Here is a 19,742-nt window from a genome sequence, read left to right as displayed (position 1 = left end):
TATAAACTGTGGAATCACCTGGCCTAAGACGAGGCTTACATTATTGCAGCCCATGGGCCGCCCCCTGCCCTCACCAGGCCTTGCACTCACAGCCTGCATGAGCATGGAAACAGGGTGATTACTCCCATTCTTGCTGGTTACTGTAGAAAGTGGACAGGCCTCATGTCTCTCCACACTTACTGGGGTCCAGTGGGCACTAAAAGAGTCTTGTTTGCTGTTTGGGAACATACGTCCCTGTTGTAATTGTTGCATCCTCAAATTTTGGGGTGTAGAAAAGCCGGTGACAAGGGAGATTGGAGTAGAATTCTAGACTCACAGCCCCAGGGACTGGAACAGAAGTGAGTCAGTTTCGGTGGCCTGGGAAGACTTGGGCCTGTGGCAGGCAGTTAACAGATGTCCACCACTTCCTCCTTACTGACCATGGTGGGCTGCTCCAGGTCCAGCAGCAGTAGAGAGACCCATGTGCTTCTCATACAGGTGTGTCATTTATCTGTGGCCACAGTAGTGCTGCATATGTTAGTCAGCCTGTTGTTACTGTAATGAAATACCTGAGATAATTAACTCATAAGGGGAAGAAGTTTATTTTGGCTTACTGTTTTGGAGCTTCCAGTCCAAAATTGGGTAAACCCATTGCATTGGGCCTCACTCATTTGCTTCTGGTGGGGGTGCCAGGTGCAACGTTCGGGAGCATGTTGGTGGAGCATAGTGCTTACCACTAGAGGCAGGAAGCAAAACAGAAGAGGAAGAGACCAGGGGCTTGCAATTTCAACCTGTCCTCCTCTTTCCCCCAGCACTGGGAATTGAACCCGGGGCCTTACAAACTGACTTTACATCCCAAATCCTTTTTTAAAATTTTATTTTGAAATAGGATTTTGTTGCGTTGCCCAGGCTGGCCTCAACTTTGCTATCCTCCTGTCTCTGCCTCCGAGTAGTTGGGATTACAGGTGTGCACCACTGTACCTGGCTTGGAATCCCTTGGAGGGAACATCTTCAATGACCTCAGGGCCTCCTGCCAGGCCCCACCCCCTAAAGTCTGCACCACCTCCTAAAAGCACCACCCTGAGAACCCAAACTTTAACACGTGGGCCTTTGAGGGACACACAACTATGAAAGCCCACGGGGGTGTGCCACGGTGACCATTTTGCCAAGGTGGCGCAGCCCAGCTGATCCAGGCTGGATTTCTGATTAGTCTGCAGTCAGCTGGTGGTCAGCCGCAGATGGCAGGGCCAGGATAGTCTCGGCCGGGGTGACTCATCTCCGCTCCACGTGGCCTCTCAGGTCCCAGCAGGCCGACCCCCTGCTGTTTCTCCAAGGCTGGGGCAGAGTTCCCGAAGTCAGCAGGACCTCAGGAGGCTCCAGCTTGGCTCAGGTTCAATGTCACATTTGCTGACACAAGTCTGGAGGTCACACCTAAATTTCAGCAGGAGGAGTGTGACCCCTCCTCTCCGGGGAGGAGCTGCACGTGGTAGACAGAGGGAGGAGGCATGGGGCCATTTTTACAACCAGTCTAGAGAGGTGAGGGTGGGGGTGGCTAGGGACACCCTGGGCACTCACCCATGGTGCATCTCCAAGAGCTGGTGGCCTTTTTTCTTAGCTCTTGAGCTGGTTTTGTGTGTGTGGGTGTGTGTGCGCGCGTGTGTGTGCATGCATGGGGGGTGATGGCTGGAGCTCTTGGCGAGGAGGGGTGTGAACTCACAGTGGCTTCTGAGGGAGGCTCACGCAGCTTGTCTGCCCTTGGGGGCCGAGATGTTGGGGGGTTGTCTTGGTTAAGGGGTGAAGCGATAGGTTCCTGGAGGGGTAGAGGTGTTCCCATGACTGAACCGGCGAGGTGGTCTATGTGCAAAACCCACCATCGCTGCAGCACCGCGGCCCCACCCACTGTCCAGGAGCCTGCTGGACCTGCACCCCAGTAGACTCTGGAATGCCGCCAGGGGAGGGGTGAGCTGGCGTCCCTGCTGGCCTGAGGCCCCTGCCATTCAGTGGACGCGACTGTGGCGATGGTATCTTCTGTGCTCGGGGAACCTGCAGGAGGCCTCCAGCTCAGGTGTGGAATCACACCGTCACGTTGACGGTGCTCAAGAGGATGAGAACTCCACTCCACCTCGCAGGCTCTGCTGAGGTCTTCACCAAGGAGAGGCCTAACTCTTAGTGATGGCGTAGGTTGGGACTAGAGTGAACCAGTGGTGAATCCAAGGAGATTCCCAGATACGAACTGGCTTCTGTTTGAAAAGGATGTGGTGAGCTCAACCTAAGTGTTGATTTAAAATTCCTGTTTGCTGTGAAAAATGGGACTCCCGCAGTGGAAGTAACCCCAGGAGTCGCAGATTCAGCGTCCCCAGCATCAGCCCCTCCAGGCTGATGAGGGGAAGGTTACCCTGAATGGCAAGGAGTGTGTCTGTTTCAGAAATTTAGGACCTTTGTCCCAAGATTAGAGCTGGCAGGGGTTTTGTAGCCTTGTGTCAGCTTCATCTCTGGACAAAATGTCTGAGATGATCAAATTGATAAGGGAAAAGGTTCATTTTAGCTCACGATTGCCGCAGTTTCTGTCTGTGCTCGTCAACTGGGTTGCTTTGGGCCTGTTCACAGGACGTCGTGGTGGAGCACGTGGTGGAGAGGATTGTTCACCTCCTGGCACATCAGGAAGTAAAGACAGGGGCACAGCTGGGGCCAGTCCCAATGTCCCATCCAGGGGCCTGCCCTGTGACCTGGCTTCCTTCCTGGGCTCCACCTGCAAAAGACTCTACTACCTTGGGAGCATCCTGGGCTGGGGCCAAGCCTTTAGCACCTGGACCTTTGGCGCCACTAGAGATCCAAACTGCAGCATGTCATGACCCCTCCGTGTCGTAGTTGGCAGAGTGGGGCTCAGGGTAGAGAGAGAGGAGCGGGGCTGGGTCCAAACCCAGCTTTGATGCTGCTTGGGAAGGTTCCGGCACCCTCAGGGCCTCTCCCTGGGGTTCCTCAGCCTCCCATCTTCACCTCCTGCCTGTAGGAGGAATGGAATGGGATGCCAGGGGGCAATGGATGTCGGGTTTTTCTGTTTTGTTTTTTTGGTACCAGGGATTGAAACCACTGAGCCACATCATCCCCAGCCCTTTAAAAAATTTTATTTAGAGACAGGGTCTCACTGGGTTGCTTAGCACCTCATTAAATTGCTGAGGCTGGCTTTGAATTCATGATCCTCCTGCCTCAGCCTCCCAAGCTGCTGGGATTACAGGTGTGTGCCACTGCACCTGGCTGTTGGGTGGTTTTGAACATCTTATTTAACTAATGTCCGTCATAAACTTCAAGCCCCCATGAGACCTCCAGGTCTGTAATCCCCTAATGATTTTAGGACTATTCAAATTTCATGTTTCTTTCTTGGTCTGTTATGATAACTTTTATTTTCTAGGAAACTGCTCCATTACATCTAAGTTTATCATTATAAAGCTGTAGAGTTTTTTTTTTTTTTAAATCTTTGTAATAACCGTATTATATACTGGTCCCCCCCCTCTTTTTAATGGTTCAGTAATGAAGATCAGACCAAGGGGCATTCTAACACTGAGCTGCATCCCCAGATCTTTTATATTTTATTTTGAGATGGAGTCTTACTAAGTTGCTTAAGTTCTTTCCAAATTGCTGAGGCTACTACCTTGGAAGTGTCCTTGCAATCCTCCTGACTCAGCCTCCCAAGTAGCTGGGATTATAGGTACGGGCCACCACACCTGGATGCTGTATTTAAAAATTTGTGCTTTTTTTTCTCTTCAAATATTATAAAAACAATCTACTTTATTATTATTTTCTGATAATCAGCTTTTGTTCTAGATCTGTAATCTTTACTCTTTCACCAATTTCTACTATTTCTTTTTACTATATCCTGGTGATTTTCCATCAAGTATCACTTTTACTTTTCCCCATAAATTTTGCTATGTGGTATTTTTAGTACTGTTCTCTTCTAATTTGCATTATGATTTCTTTTTCTTTTTAACCTAAGTAATTTAGAATCGTGCTTAAAATTTTAAAAATGTATCTTTATGCTTTATTTAGAAGAAAAAGTTTTAACCTGGTTTAGGGAGCACGGTCTGTATGATACCACTTCTTTGAAATATCTCTGATTTTTCTTTTTAAGTTTCTCAAGACTGGCTTTCCAGCCTGTGGAGCCAGTAACTAGAAATCACAACCATGGGGCATTCTAAAATTGCTCTAAGTCAAAACAATTCCATATGTAAACCAATGTGTAGTTTCATTTAATTCAAAGAAGAATGTAGAGCAGTTGTAAAATTGGACAAAGAGCGTGTGTTTCATTCAAGAGGGCTGGGAAGTAATTCACTGAGACAGCTGGCGGAGAGCTGGTGGGTCTGCATGCTCCTGTGCCTGTGAGATGTTAAGAGAGTACGAGGGCAAGGTCGGTTGATGGGACCTGCGTAGCCTGGAGAACAGGTTGCCCTTCCTCACTCTGCCTGGAGAGAGAGGCCACAGTAGCCCCTGTTTGTAGATCCTAGGAGGTCAGATTTTAAGATGAAGCAGGACTTTAAGAATCCCTGATGTCTTTATAACGTGTGTACATGAAATGTTTTGTAAGAGGTGGTTTTAAGCAGTGTCCCCGAACTGAAGAACATTTAAAGGTGGATTTTTCTTCTCTCTACTAAAGTCAGAGGTGCAGAAATTAAGGTAGAAGTGAACTCCCACGTGACAGGCGGCTCAGTGGCAAAATTGGATTGGCGTGGTGGGATCTGAAAGCAATTCCCAAGTATCAGAGAAATAAATGTATGCTTCCAAAGGCATATTTATGTCAGATCTGCAGAAGCTCAGATCAAAAGTAGGCCTTTGGTGGGGACAGAGAATTCCTGTCTGGCTTCTAAGAGTTTCTGGGATGCTTACCTGGCTTTAGAATTGGAGCCCATGACTCTGGCTAGGGACATTGCCCCAAGAGGGGCAGACAGGTGTACGGAAGGAAGGCCAGATGAGGTGGCAGGAGCAATGTGTCACCTGTGCTCAAGAGGTGCCAGCCAAGGGTGGTAAGTAGTAGTCATTCATAGCGGTCATTCTTCTGAGGCAAGGAAAGGAAAATGTAGTTTGTTCATCTATTTTGCCACGCCAAGGGTCAAACCCAGGGCTGGTACATGCTAGCAACACGCTATCTCCCCAGTCCCTGAGGTTGCTTGAAAAATAAAGGAAGACCAGGGAATCATGCTGAGTGACAAGATCTCAGGAAATCACCAGGCGTACGATTCCGTTCATATGACTTCCGCGAACAAATGCAGTTGCTGTTTCCTGGAGGATGCGGGGAGAGGTGGAAATATGGAGGACAGTTAACTGTGATCCCACTTTAGCCCTGAAACACAGGGTCTGTCAAAGAGTCTGTCAAAGAGTCTGTCACTGCAACTGCACGTGGTTGGAGTGTCTGGCTCAGAACTATGAAGTACCTTGCCGGGATCAAAGCTTCAGAAGAACCTGGATGCCAAGAAGAGACCTCCTCATTGCTGAGACCTCCCGGCTCTGTCTTCCGGGAACAGATGCTGCCAATCCTAGGGGCCTCCTTGACTCCCAGTCCCAAAGCCTCCAGTTTCAGTGATGCTCTTCTTCAACAGACCCTGAGTTTCTCTCTCTCTCTCTCTCTCTCTCTCTCTCTCTCTTTTTTTTTTTTTGTGGTGCTGGGGGTTGAACTCAAGGCCTTGGGCATGCGAGGCAAGCTCTCTACCAACTGAGCTATCTCCCCAGCCCCGACCCTGAGTTTCCCGAGGCAATCTTGGGGTCAGGGTTAAGAATTCCCCTTCATATTTCCAACAGCCTCTCCTCTCCCCATTTCTTCTTGGCTGCAGCTTTGGGAGGTTCTAAGACTGCAGTGATGTAGTTGGACTAGCAAATATGGCTTCTAATCACTTTCCCCCCTGTTCTTTGGGATTTCTGCTACCTTTTGTCAAAAGATAGTTTGAGTTTTGTAGCTCACATACAAGTAAGCTGGCTTCACGGTCTGGTGATTTTAAGGGGGGCTTGTAAAATGTTTGTTTCTAAAATTTGTTGTTTCACAGTAATTATGATTAATATCTAGAAGCCGATTTCTGGTGAATTATCCATTTATTTTGTACTACTGTCAAGCAGCTCCATAGTTGATAATTTACCCAGTAAGTGAATTGGAGCCCATGACTCTGGCTAGGACATTGCCCTGAGAGGCAATAAAGTTGCTCTTCTTTAGATGGGTTGAAGGAAAGTGTGCATTTCCTTTTATCCAAACCTTACTAATTTTGGAAATGAAAGCAGGGTCCGACCTAGTGAATGGGGGGAGGGGACCAACTGGAGACGTTGGGTGTTGGAACCTGTGCTTCCTAAAGGGGTGGTGAAGGGACCAACCAAAGTGTGGGCATCTAAAGGAGCTTTCCCCATAACCCTCCCCTGGCCCACTGAGCCAGACCTGCATTTTAAGAGGGTTTTCATGTTAGAAGAACTCTAGCCATTTCCTGGGAGTGGATAAGTGGGCGTTGAGTGTGGTGGTGACAGATGAAGGCTTGATTAGGGTGGTTAATCTAACCACCTAATTAAAAACAAAACCCTGATCTTTTGATCCAGTTTCCTTTAACCTGAAATGGAGACACTTCTGAAGGTAATAACATCTTCCTGAGGTTCTTTGCAGAATAGATTAGTAACTTAAATAGAAAGTTTCTGCTCTGCGCTAGACACTCAATAAACAGAGCTCTAGTTTTTGTAGGTGAATTAGTCTCAAATGGTTTTCCATTACTGCTGGTTCCCTTTCAGCCAGGGAAAAAGGTGGAAGCAAAGTAAATGTTTAGCTAAAGATGGATCATAAAGAAAATGGCATGACCACATGGTGAGGACTCTTGTGTCCATTAGAAGTGGCAGCTGGTGCCTGGGGGTGACAAAGCTATGGGGGAGACCAGGAGGAAGCAGAGAAGGGTCTGGAGATCCTCTGGGTGCACCTTGCGGCACCTCTGGCTCCAGGTGGGTAGAGAACGAGGTGCTGCCCCAAGAAACGGAACTGAGGCAGATTTGGGCTTGGAGGACATCAGAGTCCAGACACAGGTAGCTGGGCAAGGGGGGCGTTTCTGCGAGGGATTGTGCCAGCAATGGCCACAGCTTTTCTCTGTCTTTGATGTTCTCCTGAGTACGGATTAGAGCAAAGGGCCCTGGATTTGGGCCGGTCCCATCCCCAACGAGCAGGGCAGGTTCTGTCTGTTGCACTGTCAAGTGAGCAGCTGTGGAGGATCCCTCAGTTTCCTCCCCTGCTGGGAGGGTCAGTCTGTGTTGTTTCCTTCTGGACTTTTGGCTTCGGTCCTTTACCACTGGAGCGACAATAGTCATCTGCTAAAAATAGTGGTGGTGACATTTTTCCTCCGTCAGTTCTGCTGGCGCTGGGGTGAGGTTTTTTCCTTTGATGTGAGATCACGGGCATATTTCTAGGAAATGAGTTCCTGGTACAGCAGAGCAGGCTCAGTTGATCTTGGCCTTGCTTGAGACCTTGAACTGACCTTGGTGCACTGAGGGGCCCTTAGATTACAGGAGCTGTATCTCCTTGCTGACCATCATCATTGGGGTGGGGGTGTCAGACATTTGGGGATCCCGTCCCCCTGGAGTGCAGAGGGCACAGTGGAGCAGGGGAAGGAGCCTCAGGCATGTCCCTTCATCTGTATGTCCTATGTCCAAGGGTGGGCTGGCCAGGCACCCTGAGGCCCCTCGGCTCACCTGCCCAAGGGTGATGGGTGGGCGGCTGCTCTCAGCAGGCAAGCATTGGCCCTGGGGATCCTTCAGCTCAGACTCTTCGTCACAGGAGAGCCGCCACCCAACCTGGGGACACAGGACATATCTTTTTGGTGGACCTTTGGGAGACAGGAGAGCCTTCATCAGGGAGCGCTCATAGACAGGGATGGACTGAGAGGTTCAGCCTCCAATGATGTGGAGTGAACATGCTTCATGGAAAAATTCAGTTAGTTAAAACACACAAGGGAGGCTCTGGTGAGTTGTTTTTGATAGAAATTATAGTTTTTTAACTTTTCTTGGGCATAAACAATTCTAAATCCTTTGGGTTTGTTTGCAATGAGGCACAAGAGTTGATTAAAAGAACATGAGACCTACCTCATTTGTTAGAAGCAGTGACTGTAGTGACTCTGTGGACAATTAATTTTACTGGGTCCCAAAATATTTAAGATGCCATGAACTTTCCATTTCCTAATTTTAATTCAGTGGGGACTTTCAAAAATAATCAAAAATTTATTATCCTTCTGTTTGGGTTGGGCGGGTTCCACATTTCTGCTTGCAAGTGGGTTGATTCTGAGTGTGAGTTCTAGTGTAACGTGAAGGCTGTGGGGTTTTAAATCAGTAATGCAGAAATTGTCACTGTTGAGCAATGGCATTTTGGCAAAGGAATAGACTTCACAATACCAGACTTTAAACCATGTGCTACAGAGCTATAGTAACAAAAATGGCATGATAATGGCACCAAAATAGACGTGTAGACCAAGGTACAGAGTAGAGGACATAGAGACAAACCCACATAAATACGGTTATGTCATACTAGACAAGGGTGCCACTGGAGAAAGACAGCCTGTTCAACAAATGGTGCTGGCAAAATTGGAAATCCATGTGTAGCAAAGTGAAATTAAACCTCTGTCACCCTGCACAAAAATCAACTCAAAGTGGATCAAAGACTTAGGCACTACAACAGAGACCCTGTGGCTAATAGAAGAAAAACTAGGCCCAAATCTTTACCATGTTGGCCTAGGCTGACTTCCTCAACAAGACTCCTAAAGCGCAAGAAGTAAAATTAAGAATCAATAAATGGGATGGATTCAAATTAAAAAGCTTCTTCTCAGCAAAGGAAACAATTAATAATGTGAGGAGAGAACCTACAGATTGGGAGAAAATCTTTACCACATGCACCTCCGATAAAGCATTATTCTCTAGGATATATAAAGAACTCAAAAAACTTAAAACCAAAAAAGATCAAATAATCCAATCTATAAATGGGCTAAGGAACTGAACAGACACTTTACAGAAGAAGAAATACAATTGATCAACAAATTTATAAAAAAGTGTTCAATATCTCTAGCAATTAGAGAAATGCAAATCAAAACTACTCTAATATTTCATCTCTTGTCAAAATGGCAATCATCAAGAATACAGGCAACAATAAATGTTGGCAAGGATGTGGTGAAAAATGTACATGCACATTGCTGGTGGGATTGTAAATTGGTGCAACCAGTATGGAGATTCCTCAGAAAAGAGGGAATGGAATCACCATTTGACCCAAAGGACTTAAAATCAGCATACTGTATTGATGCAGCCTCATCAATATTCATAGCAGCTCAATTCACAATAGCTAGACTATGGAACCAACCTAGGTGTCCCTCAACAGATGAATGGATAAAGAAAATGTGCTTAAGAAAAAAAAAACCTATAAAAAGAAAGCTAATTAAAATCCTATAAGTAGAGAATCCCCAAAATGCAAAACAAAAAGAAATCATTTTAAGCCAGGCATGGTAGGTTGCACCTGTAATTCTAGCTACTTGGGAGGCTCAGGCAGGAACACCACATGTTTGAGATCAGCCTCATCAACTTAGCAAGACCCTGTCTCAAAATAAAATTATATCAAAGCTCGGGATGTGGCTCAGGGGTAGAGCACCTACCTAGCATGTACCAGCTTGGGGTTCTATTCCCAGGGCCCTCCCATGTACCCACACACAAAGTAATTTGCAAGAGAAAGTGGAAAAAAAGAAATCTTTAAAAATAAAAATGAATGCAGTCGCACTGAGTTCACATACCATACAGTTCACTGGTTCAAGGTATGAAAATCGGTGGTTTCCAGTATACCCACGGATGATTGGCAGCCACTGCCACAGACAACTGTAGCAGCTTTTCATCCCTCCACAGTCTCAGACCCTTTTAGCTCTCACCTTAAATCCCTCGCATCCCTAAGCAACCACTAAGCTACTTTCTGTAGATTATGTACATTATTTATAGAAGGACTTTGACATTATTTATAGAAGGATTCTTATGAAAGAACTGGATCCTTGTGACTTAACGTCAACACGCCTTGACATTCTCAATAACATTCTCTCGGTGAGAGTTGACTCCCGGGAACTGCCTGCCGCACCAAGGGCGACCTGTGTCGGCAAGTCCCCTGCTCCTAACTCTGTGGTGCCAGCGTAAGGAAGGGCGGTTTTTCAGTATCTTCTGTTGTTGCTGTTGAGTCCAGGACCTCACCCGTGCCAGGCCAGGGCTCTACCAGGGAGCTACAGCCTCAGGCTTTTTGAACATCATTTTGTTTTGAGACAGGGCCTTGCTAAGTGGCCCAGGTCAGCCTGGTCCTTGGGATCCTCCTGCCTCCAGTTCCTCCTTGTGCCTGTCCAGCTGCCCTCCTGCCGCTTCCTTCCTTTCCTCTTAGCCACCTGCTGTGTCTCTCCTGACATGAAGGAAAAGCCAAACAAAACCCAAACTCACTTGCCAGGGGGCTGGGCCTGGCAGGCCCTTGAGGTGCCAGCTGGCCAAGGCCAAGGGCTGAGGGTGGTGGGTGCGGTGCCCTTGATCTGCCTGCAGCCTGGGCTCAGGGTGCGCCTGCCCTTGGGCACTTAGGGCTTCCCTGGCGGGTGGGTGTCACAAAGGCCCCTCTCTTGGCTGTCACCATCACCCCCATGGATTCTCATTTCTTCCCACCCACCCCCGAAGCTCCTCCTGGCCTTGGTGGGGCTGCCTCTTCTCTCTCCCCCAGCGTTTTGGGCACTATCACAGGAATGGGGAATGAGGCGCTCTCCTGGGGCGAAGGTGTCAGGGGCAGGGTTTCAGACTCAGTCACCTCTCAGCCAGGTGTGTGTGCGTGCGTGTGAGTGTGAGTGCGTGTGTGTGTGTGTGTGTGTGTGTGTGTGTGTGTGTGTGAGAGAGGGGGGGGGAGAGGGAGAGCGCGCAAGAGCAGCCAGTGCCACGTGCACAGTGGTCTGACCACCCCCGGGAGCAGGCAGCCCCCACAGTCATGTGAGCCAATTTCTTAAAATAAACCTCTTTCTGTCCATGTCTCCTATTGGTCCTGTCTCTGGAGAGCTCTTGCTGGTCCTCCCTCAGCAATGTCCTCTGCTGGCAGTCTGGTGCTGCTGATGCCAGCTTGGCCCTGGGCCTTGGTCCCGAGAGCCACACTGGCACCTGGATGGTCTGCAGGATGCCTCCGGCTTCCCCTCCTCGAGCCTCTCCTGCTTTCTTGCTGCTGTTGCCTCCAGAGCCGGCTTCCTGGTTTGCAGTCGGTAGCCTGAGCTTGTGAGGGCCCTGCTCTGAAATCTTGGTGCTTGGGAACCAGGGCCTGCATTTCCATCTTGCACCAGGGTGCAGATTACACACTTGGTCCTGGCTGCCCCCCTATTTTGTTGCCCATCCTTCCTCATCTGCTGTATCCAAGCCCTGCAGGCTCCCCCAGGATGCTCTCTCACTTTTCTTGGGGTCTCACTTATATCGCTTCCTCCTGAGTCTCCATCGTCTGGTGGGTCCTGCTCCCACTTCTGGTTTTGTCCCCACGTGCAGCTCTTATTAAAGCCTTGTCTTCAAGACTGTTCCTTTAAGGCCCCCCAGACCGTGCTCTGTATGCGTCCCTTTGTGTCATACAAACGGGTGACCTGCTGTCCCCCAGTCATGCTGGGCCACCTGCTCCCAACCATGCAGAACATGCCTTCCCTCTGAGGCCATCTCGGGTCTCTTTTGCATGCATTTCCCGTGCCGTGGCCACATGGCTTCTGGCTGACTGTTCTCAGTGAGGCCCCTCTGCTTTGTCCGTGGGATTAGTGATTTCTCTTGAAGTGAGGTCAGCCGCGTGACGGAAAACCCTCCACAGAACTCGTTGCTCATGGTTGGTGGTTTGTGTCTGCTGCCGAATGGAACTTGGGTACTATGTCCTGCTGCCAGTTACACACCCTTGATTTTGAAGTTGCCAGATGCTCCTCCACTAGTGTTGGGGTCATGTCTCCGCAAACCCATCTTAGGGTGAAAATAGCATCAACTGAAAACACACTCTCGCAAGTACCCAAGTTCCATTCGGAAGGGCAGCCCAGTTCCCAACAGGTTACACCCAACTCCAGAGCTATGAGAGCTGTCTCACTAGCACAGCAAAGACAGAGACCTCATGGGAAAGCTAGAAGAGTTCCCAAGGAAAAAAATCTAGGTCTCCAGGGCTCACGGGTGGCCTCCCACAACACACCAAATACACCTAGCCTGCCGGACATGAGGCTTCTCCTGTGACCATGGGCTTTTCGGTAACGGAGGCCCACTCCCTCCGTCCAGCCTGAGAGGCAGGGTGGGGCCCACCACTTGTTGCCAGGCTGGGCACAGATCCAAATTAAAAATTCAGAGTTAGTTTCTACCGCTTGTGTATTGCCTTCACATCACGTGGTCGCAGAATCGGAAGTCGAGCCACCTTAGTTAAGTTGGATGTCCTCTGTCTTCTCAGCAGGACAAAGCTTCTCAGTGTCGGCACTGCTGACGCCTTGGGTCCCAAGGACTGTCCTGTGCATTGCAGGGTGCTGAGTAGCATCCTGACCTCTATCCACTCAAGGCCAGTATCCACATGCTCCCTAGTTGTGTAACCAAAACTGTCCCTGGGGACACAGTTACTCCGAGCTGAAAATCACTGCAGATTAGGGAGGAGGAGACCGCTGGAGTCGTGAACCTAGGCACCTTTTAACCTGGAGAGGGGTGTGAGGTCATAGAAAGTTCCACAGAGTTGGCACGCCTGGTGCCTCTCCTGCTTCTTTCTCACCAAGAGCTCTATCAGGTGATTTTTATTTATTTATTCACTTATATGTTTATGATGTTTTAATTATGATTTTTTTTAACACTTTTTTTTTTTTTTGTGGTGCTAGGGATTGAACCCGGGGCCTCACTCATGCTAGGCACGTGCCAACTGAGCTGCATCCCAAGTCCTTTCAATTTTAATTTGAGTCAGGGTCTTGCTAAGTTACCCAGACTGGCTTTGAGCTTCTGATCCATCCTTCTTCCTCAGCCTCTTGAGTAGCTGAGATTACAGGCATGAGCTACTGCTCGTGGCTCCAGTTCCTCCGATTTCTTGATTGTCCCTCTACATTTATCCAGTGCCTGCGACGGGAGACATCGTGGGTGAGTGGAGGTGACCACCATGTGTGCTGTGAAAATTTAATTGACATCGAAGCTAATGAAGAGCCAGAGACAACCTACCTCATGCTCAGCAAGATTGCATGATATGTATTTAGCCAAGAAAACGGAATATTAGTTTTTCATTTAAGGGATTTTTAATAACTAATAACAAATGAAGCAAATATTTATGCCTTGCATTTCTTCCTTTAAAAAGACATATTGCAGAGCTGGGGCTGTGGCTCAGTGGCAGAGTGCTTGCCTGACATGTGTGAGGCACTGGGTTCGATTCTCAGCACCACATATAAATGAATGAATAGAATAAAGGTCTATCAACAACTAAAAAAAAATATTAAAAAAAAGAAATGTTACATAATACAGTTTGCCTTAAATATGCTTGCTTGTGCCTTAGGTTGCCTTTTTGGAGTCTAATGTGTTCATTTACTTAGCAACTATTTATTGAATGTCTATACCTGTGCCAGGTGCTGTTCTAGGAGTAGAACCCTGAACTGAGAGGGAGATTGTTGCTCTGATGAGCTTATTTGCTCTTGGGGAAAGAGTGCGATGACTGAGACATGTGCAGTCCTTAGCAAGGGAGGACTGGTAAGTGCTCAGGAGGAAGGATAAAGACGGACAGGCAGGGGATGGACAGCTCTTGCAGTCCCGGGTCGACGCTGAAATTTCCCTTCCTTGCTGAGGAAGGAAACTTGGAGTAAAGACTCAAAGGTAGAGAAAGTTGTGTTGCTTGGAAGTTTAGGCAAATATGTTCCAGGCAGATGGAGCTGGTGGGAAGCCTGGAATGTTCTAGAACAGCCAGGAGGCAGAGAGGCTGGGGCAGAGCAGGCTGGGAGGAGGAGAAAACCTGAGGGACTAGTGATTCACTGTAGACCTTAAGCTGTGGCTGTCAGGCCCATTTCCAGCTGGAGCGTCCACTTCCACTGGACTCACGTTTCAGTGTGTGACCACGGGAGTGTGAAGGACCAGGCTGCCCTTGCTCCGGTGAAGGGAAGCACCCAGAACTGGGAAGCACTTCCTGGGTGCTGCACTTCCTCATGGGCCCCCCGCCTGCTGCCCAGAGGCCCACTTGGCCGTGGGGTGCACTCAGGTTGGGATTGCTGCTGGCTGGGTACCTCTATGGAAGAAGGGGCCCCGGGCTGTGGAGTTGAAGCAGAGCTGTGGTCCTGGAGTCACATGGGTGGCCTCACAGTGTGGCCCCACCTCTGGGTCCTCCCCCGACACAGATGCTTTTTATCAGTCCTCCGCCTGGCCCAGTTCTTTGGTGATGATTCCAGTGGACGGTGGTACAGTCCATGCGTCTTGAGAGTCCCCATCGTTTCTGCTCCTTATGAGACAGTGTGGAATAATACAGCCCTGTGTGAAGGATGGAGGGAAGTCTTGGTGCCACAATTCCAGTTGGAGATCATTGTATCTGACGCAGTGTGGGAATATGGTGTGCGTCAGGTTCCTGTAAGAGTGTGTGTGTGTGTGTGTGTGTGTGTGTGTGAGAGAGAGAGAGAGAGAGAGACTTTCTTCCCTCAGCTTTCCGTAGTTTCTAAGACAACATTCAGACCAATAAATACTCCTTGTCTGCAGTCTTTTAGTGCTGAACAAGTTTTTCTGTGCTGCTGCATCTTAATGCATGGTTTAGGAAATTGCTATCGGTCTCCTGTAGTCAGAGCCAGATTCAATGGGGAAAGATCTTTCCAGTGCAAATGTGGGCCTTTCTCAGTACATTTACATGCACCACATTTACATGTACCGGGACATTACTCATTTGTTTCCTGCAGTTTAACTTATCAGCAGTGCAAATGGGGGCCTTTTCAGTGCATTTACATGTACCAGGACATCACGTTTCCTGGCTTTTAACTTTATAGTGGTATGTGCTTGGCTAAGAAGCCAGGAGAAACTTTTGCTTGCTGTGTTTCAAGGGGCAATGGATTTGGGGCTCTGTGAATCTTTCACTGCAGGAGAATGTTTCTGCTGTGTGTGTGGGTGGCGGGGGGTGTGGTGCTAGGGTTGAACCCAGGACCTTGCACAAGCTAGACAAGTGCTGCACCACTGAGCTACATCCCCAGCCCTTTATTATTCTATTTTGAGACAGGGTTTTGTTGAATTACCCAGACTGGCCTTGAACTTGGAATCGTCCTACCTCAGCCTCAGCCTCCCAGGTAGCTGGGATCACAGGTGTGCACCCGCTCTAATCCCCTGGCCTAAGTGAAGTTGCCTCATTTCCCCTGTGAGTGATCCACCCATACTGTGAGCATCTCTGACATCAAATACTAATGTTTGTTAGGTATTTTATTCTGCTTCTAATAGAAATACTTATTGGGAAAAAGAGAAATACTAAACAAAGAAGAAATAAAAAACAAGTGACCTAGGTTGACCAGGGCTTGGACATAATGATAGTTAACATTTGGGTTTCTTTTCTGACCTGTGCTATGGAATGTGTAGGATCTATCAGTCTGTAAAGTTATCCATAAATACAATCAGATCCTCCTTTTTTTTTCCACACTCTGAGCTCATTTCTATGTTAGAAATGCATCAGAATTTTGAACTCCATTTTCTATGTACATCGTAGATTATTGGCTAATTTGGGGGCATTTTGGTTGTTTCTAGCCTCCTGCTATGTAGCTCATGCTCTGATGCATGAACGTCTTAGTGCAACCCCTGCTGGCTCTCGGGCCTTCCTTTTGAGATCACTCCCTAGAAAGCCTATTATTTGGTAACACAGTATGAGCCTTTAAAAAGGCACCTTGCTCTTTAGGAAGACCACAGCGATTTGCCTTTCCACCAGTGGGGTGTGAAATTGCTCACTTTGCTATATTCTTATCATACCAAACACTAATTAGTACAATGAATTATTTTTCTGGATATTTTAATTTATTTAATCCATGACTTCCTGTGGACATCAGTTATTCCTAGTGTATGATTTAGGAACAGAACAGTGATTCACATGTATTCTTGCACACTAATCTATTTATTTTCTTGGGAAATTATTGGAGCTTGAGTTTGGATCAGTATTTTGAAGTTATCTGCTTGCCCTTGAGGCAGGATTAGGCTTTTATCCGCCATGCCATGCATGGTCATGCACTCGGTTTGGCCAGTTTAGCAAGAAGCAAGTTGCATAGCTTTTGGGCACATGTTTGAAGACCCAGTGCTTGATCCGCTGTGCCCTCCTTTCCCTCTTCTAGGTAGTGTCTCCTCCAACAGCCTGTATCCTGGAAAGAAAAGCAATGGGGAAAGAGCTGACCTGCAGTGACATGTGGTATGAACAAGAAGCAGACATTGGTCATAAGCCTTTGGGATTTGGGGATTGCTTGTTATTGCTGCATAACCAAACCTATACTGACCAACATAGTGCATATGAACAAATTGCCCTGTAGGAAAAGAGGACTTGATTATTGTCATGATAATACTGTTGTGGCATCCATCTTCTGCCCTTAACCAAAGCATTTCAAGGCAGTCTTTGCCCTGAGCTGCTTGCAACATTACTTCTGTTTTAAGCCTGGAACCCAGTAATATCATCCCCGAGTTTCCTGCTTGGCCTCAGGTGCTCGTCAAGTTGCCCACTCCTGTCCTGTCAGGGGAAACCACTAGGCAGTGCCCCAGACCTCAGTGTTGGCTCTGGCCCCTGGTTCCTGCCCTTCTCTCTTGCTGCTGCCTGATGGTTCATTGCACTTGTTCTGGAAGACTCCTCCAGTCCCTCTGGCCTGCTCAGGGGAGCTGCCCTCTCCTCTTGGACTCGGTGGGTAATAAACTCCATCTTGTCATTGTTCCTGTCTCGGTGTGCCTCCCCATGCCACCCTGCCTGTATCACACCTAGCCTAGAGACCTCACCTGACAGATCCCAGCATAGCTTACTAGCGGGGTCATACCCATAGACTCGCCAACACTGGTGACTCCAATTTCTTTTCATCTTTTTTCCATTCAAGGTCACAAAATGATACTTTACCTTAAGCTGTGTGTCTTTGATTTTTGGAGTTGAAACATGTTCAATAGAATTTGTTTTCTAGCATTTCATACTTTTTCTCTTTTTGAATTACTTCTTTATATCTTTTGCCTGTTTTTTGAGGTCTAAGGACTTTTTTTAAACATATGCTAAAGATGTTAATTCTTTGTCTATCATATGTATCACATTCTTTTTTCAGTTTGTAATTTAAAAAATCTTGTTTGGGGTTGGTAGAATCTCTTGCATTTGTGGTCTAATATCTTTGTCTGTTTTGGACAATTCTCTCTATTGTCTTATCATACTGTTTGACCCCTTTCTCTTTTTCTTCTTGCTCTGTGACATCAAATTCACGCATTTCGGACTCTATCCACCATGTTACAGGTATATCTCACTTTTTTCTATCTTTCTTATCCTCTCTGTTCTTTACTTGCTCTTTAGCTTAATCTGTTGTTGCTTTTTAAATTCTTTTTGGATCTATTTTTAATTGATACATACAAACATAAAAATTGTACATATTAATGGGGTACTATGTAACGCTTCAGTAAATGTGTACATGAGCAATGTTTAAGCCAGTATAAGCATATCTGCCTCAAGAATATGTCAGTTTTTTTTTCTTGTCTTCTTCTCCTTCTCTTTCTTCTTCAGAACTGGGAATGGAACTCAGGGTGCTCCACCTTTGAACTGCAACACCAGCTCCTATGCTTTTTTAAAAAAGTATCAAGACAGGGTCTTGCTGAGTTGCTGAGGCTGGCCTTAAACTTGGAATCCTTCTGCCTCTGCCTCCCATGTAGCTGGGATTACAGCATGCAGCCATGTCCAGCTCTACCATTTCTTTATGAAGAAAACTTACAGGAGCCTTTCTTTTTGCTTTTTGAAATACACAGTGTATTATTTTATCTGTGGTCATCCTGCTATACAATAGCACACCAAAATTTTTGTTCAACTGTAACTTAATCCCCAATGACCAACCTTTCCCTATCCCTTCTCTCCCCCCCCCCCCGATTTTTAAATTCTTTTTTATCCTTAACATACTAGGCAAACGGTTTACCACTGAGCTACACCTCAAGCCTATATATTCTTAATTTGTTATATATATATATTTTACTTATTTTTTTTAGTTGATTCATCTTTACTCTGTTTATTCTTCTAGTTCTCTGGTAAAATTCATTTGTCATCTTTTCAAAAGAACATATTAAGTAGTTATTTATTTATTTATTTTTGTGATACTGGGGTTTGAATCCAAGGTTGTTGTGCCATTGAGCTACATCCCCAGCCCTTTTAATTTATTTTGAAAGAGGATCTCACTAAGTTGCCCAGGCTGGCCTCAATTTTGCAATCCTCCCGCCTTCTCCAGAGTCACTGGGATTACGGGTATGTGCCACTGTGCCTGGCTAGGTACTCAAGTCAAACTTGGATAATTCCAGGGTATGGATGTCCTTGGAGATGTTTTCTTTTGTCTGTTTTTCTCTTGGTCCGGTCTCCCAATATGTCCAGTGATTTTTTTGGAGTGCTAGACATTGTGCATAAAAATTGCAGTACTCTGGATGGTGTTGTCTTCCTCCAGAGAGATTTTAGTTTTGCTTCTGGCAGACAGAACCAGGCAGGTGATTGTGGACTAGGTCGTAGTCTTTGCAGGGTCAGCTGCTCTTTGTGGCTTGCCTGACTTGAAGGGGGGATTTCCTGTGGAATCATGACGGCTTCCCAGGCCTGTTATCCTGGGCAGCCGTGAACTCCCTGATCTTCAGACTGTCTCTCTGGAGGCTCAGCCAGCCCTGATGCTTCCCTGCTGCTCTCTGTGTGGTTTCTGAGCCTCACAGCCCTGCGAATTCACAAATGCCACCTGGGGATAGTGGCCAGAATGGCAGCCCATCTTCAGGCTGTGCCCTTCTTCCCGGGCAGGGGCCTGTGGGACCTGGCTGTGTTGGAAATGCGATGCCTCCGAGTGGATATTTAACAAGTGGAGTCAGTGCTGTTACTTGATCTCAGTGGCAGAGGGTCTGATTGAAGCTAGCATCTTATGGCTGAAAGAGAAGGTCCCTGGTCTGTTTTCCAGTGTTTTGCTGAGAAGGTTTGAATTTTTGTAGAGTCAGATTTATCTGTCTTACTCTTTGTGGTCTCTGGCTGCGCTATCATGCTTCAGTTGCTTTTTCTAAGCCAAGTTTATAGATGTCGTCATCTACATTTTCCTCCAGTGTTGTTGTGTATTCAGTGATTCATTTTGGCATAAGAGATGAGGTGGAGATCCAACCTCACTCTTGCCCATATGGCCGGGTGTTCGTCCAGCACCGTCGACTGAGTGATCAGTTTTCTGTGAAGTTCTGAAGTATGAGCCTTACTGTTTAGTATCTGGTTTCTTGTTAATAGTGTAATTTACATGACTTTGCTTATTAGTGAGGTTCTGCATAGTTCACATATATTTATTATCTCTTAACTGATTTGGGGGTGTTCTATTTTTTACTCATTTGAAAAACTGTATTCTTGGTGTTTTCATGTTAATATTTAATATATTTTTGTTGATATTTAAATAAACTTGTATATGTTATTAATTTTGATTGCTGTTTTTTGATTGCCTTTTAGTTTGGCTTATGACTTTTTTCCACAGTATTAGGGATTGGATTAAGCACCTCATGTGGGCTAAGCAAGTGTCCCAGCCTTTTTGACTTTTTATTTTGGGACAGGGTCTAGCTAAGTTTTTCAGGGTGTCCTCAGTCTTGGGATCCTC

The 19,742-nt window shown here is 46.9% G+C and overlaps 1 protein-coding gene across 25 annotated transcripts in view; it reads left to right on the top strand.

Annotated features, from left to right (window-relative positions):
- Window positions 1–19,742, top strand: part of Ankrd33b (ankyrin repeat domain 33B) — a 255,262-nt gene that overhangs the window by 5,981 nt on the left and 229,539 nt on the right. For 17 of the 25 annotated variants that reach the window (XR_013424365.1, XR_013424376.1, XR_013424379.1 and 14 more), the window contains one exon: window positions 16,263–16,336. The exons of the other annotated variants lie outside the window; for them this stretch is intronic. Coding sequence is in view for 4 of the 17 variants with exons in the window: in XM_078018196.1 (XP_077874322.1) it covers window positions 16,263–16,336 (74 nt within the window). In the remaining 13 variants the exon portion in view is untranslated. The remainder of the gene's footprint in view (window positions 1–16,262; window positions 16,337–19,742) is intronic. 25 annotated transcript variants of the gene reach the window in all.

This window comes from Ictidomys tridecemlineatus, chromosome 1 (assembly GCF_052094955.1).
Source record: "Ictidomys tridecemlineatus isolate mIctTri1 chromosome 1, mIctTri1.hap1, whole genome shotgun sequence".
Lineage (NCBI taxonomy): Eukaryota > Metazoa > Chordata > Mammalia > Rodentia > Sciuridae > Ictidomys > Ictidomys tridecemlineatus.
Note: the sequence above shows the minus strand (reverse complement) of the source record. Positions and strands in the feature narration are given on the sequence as shown.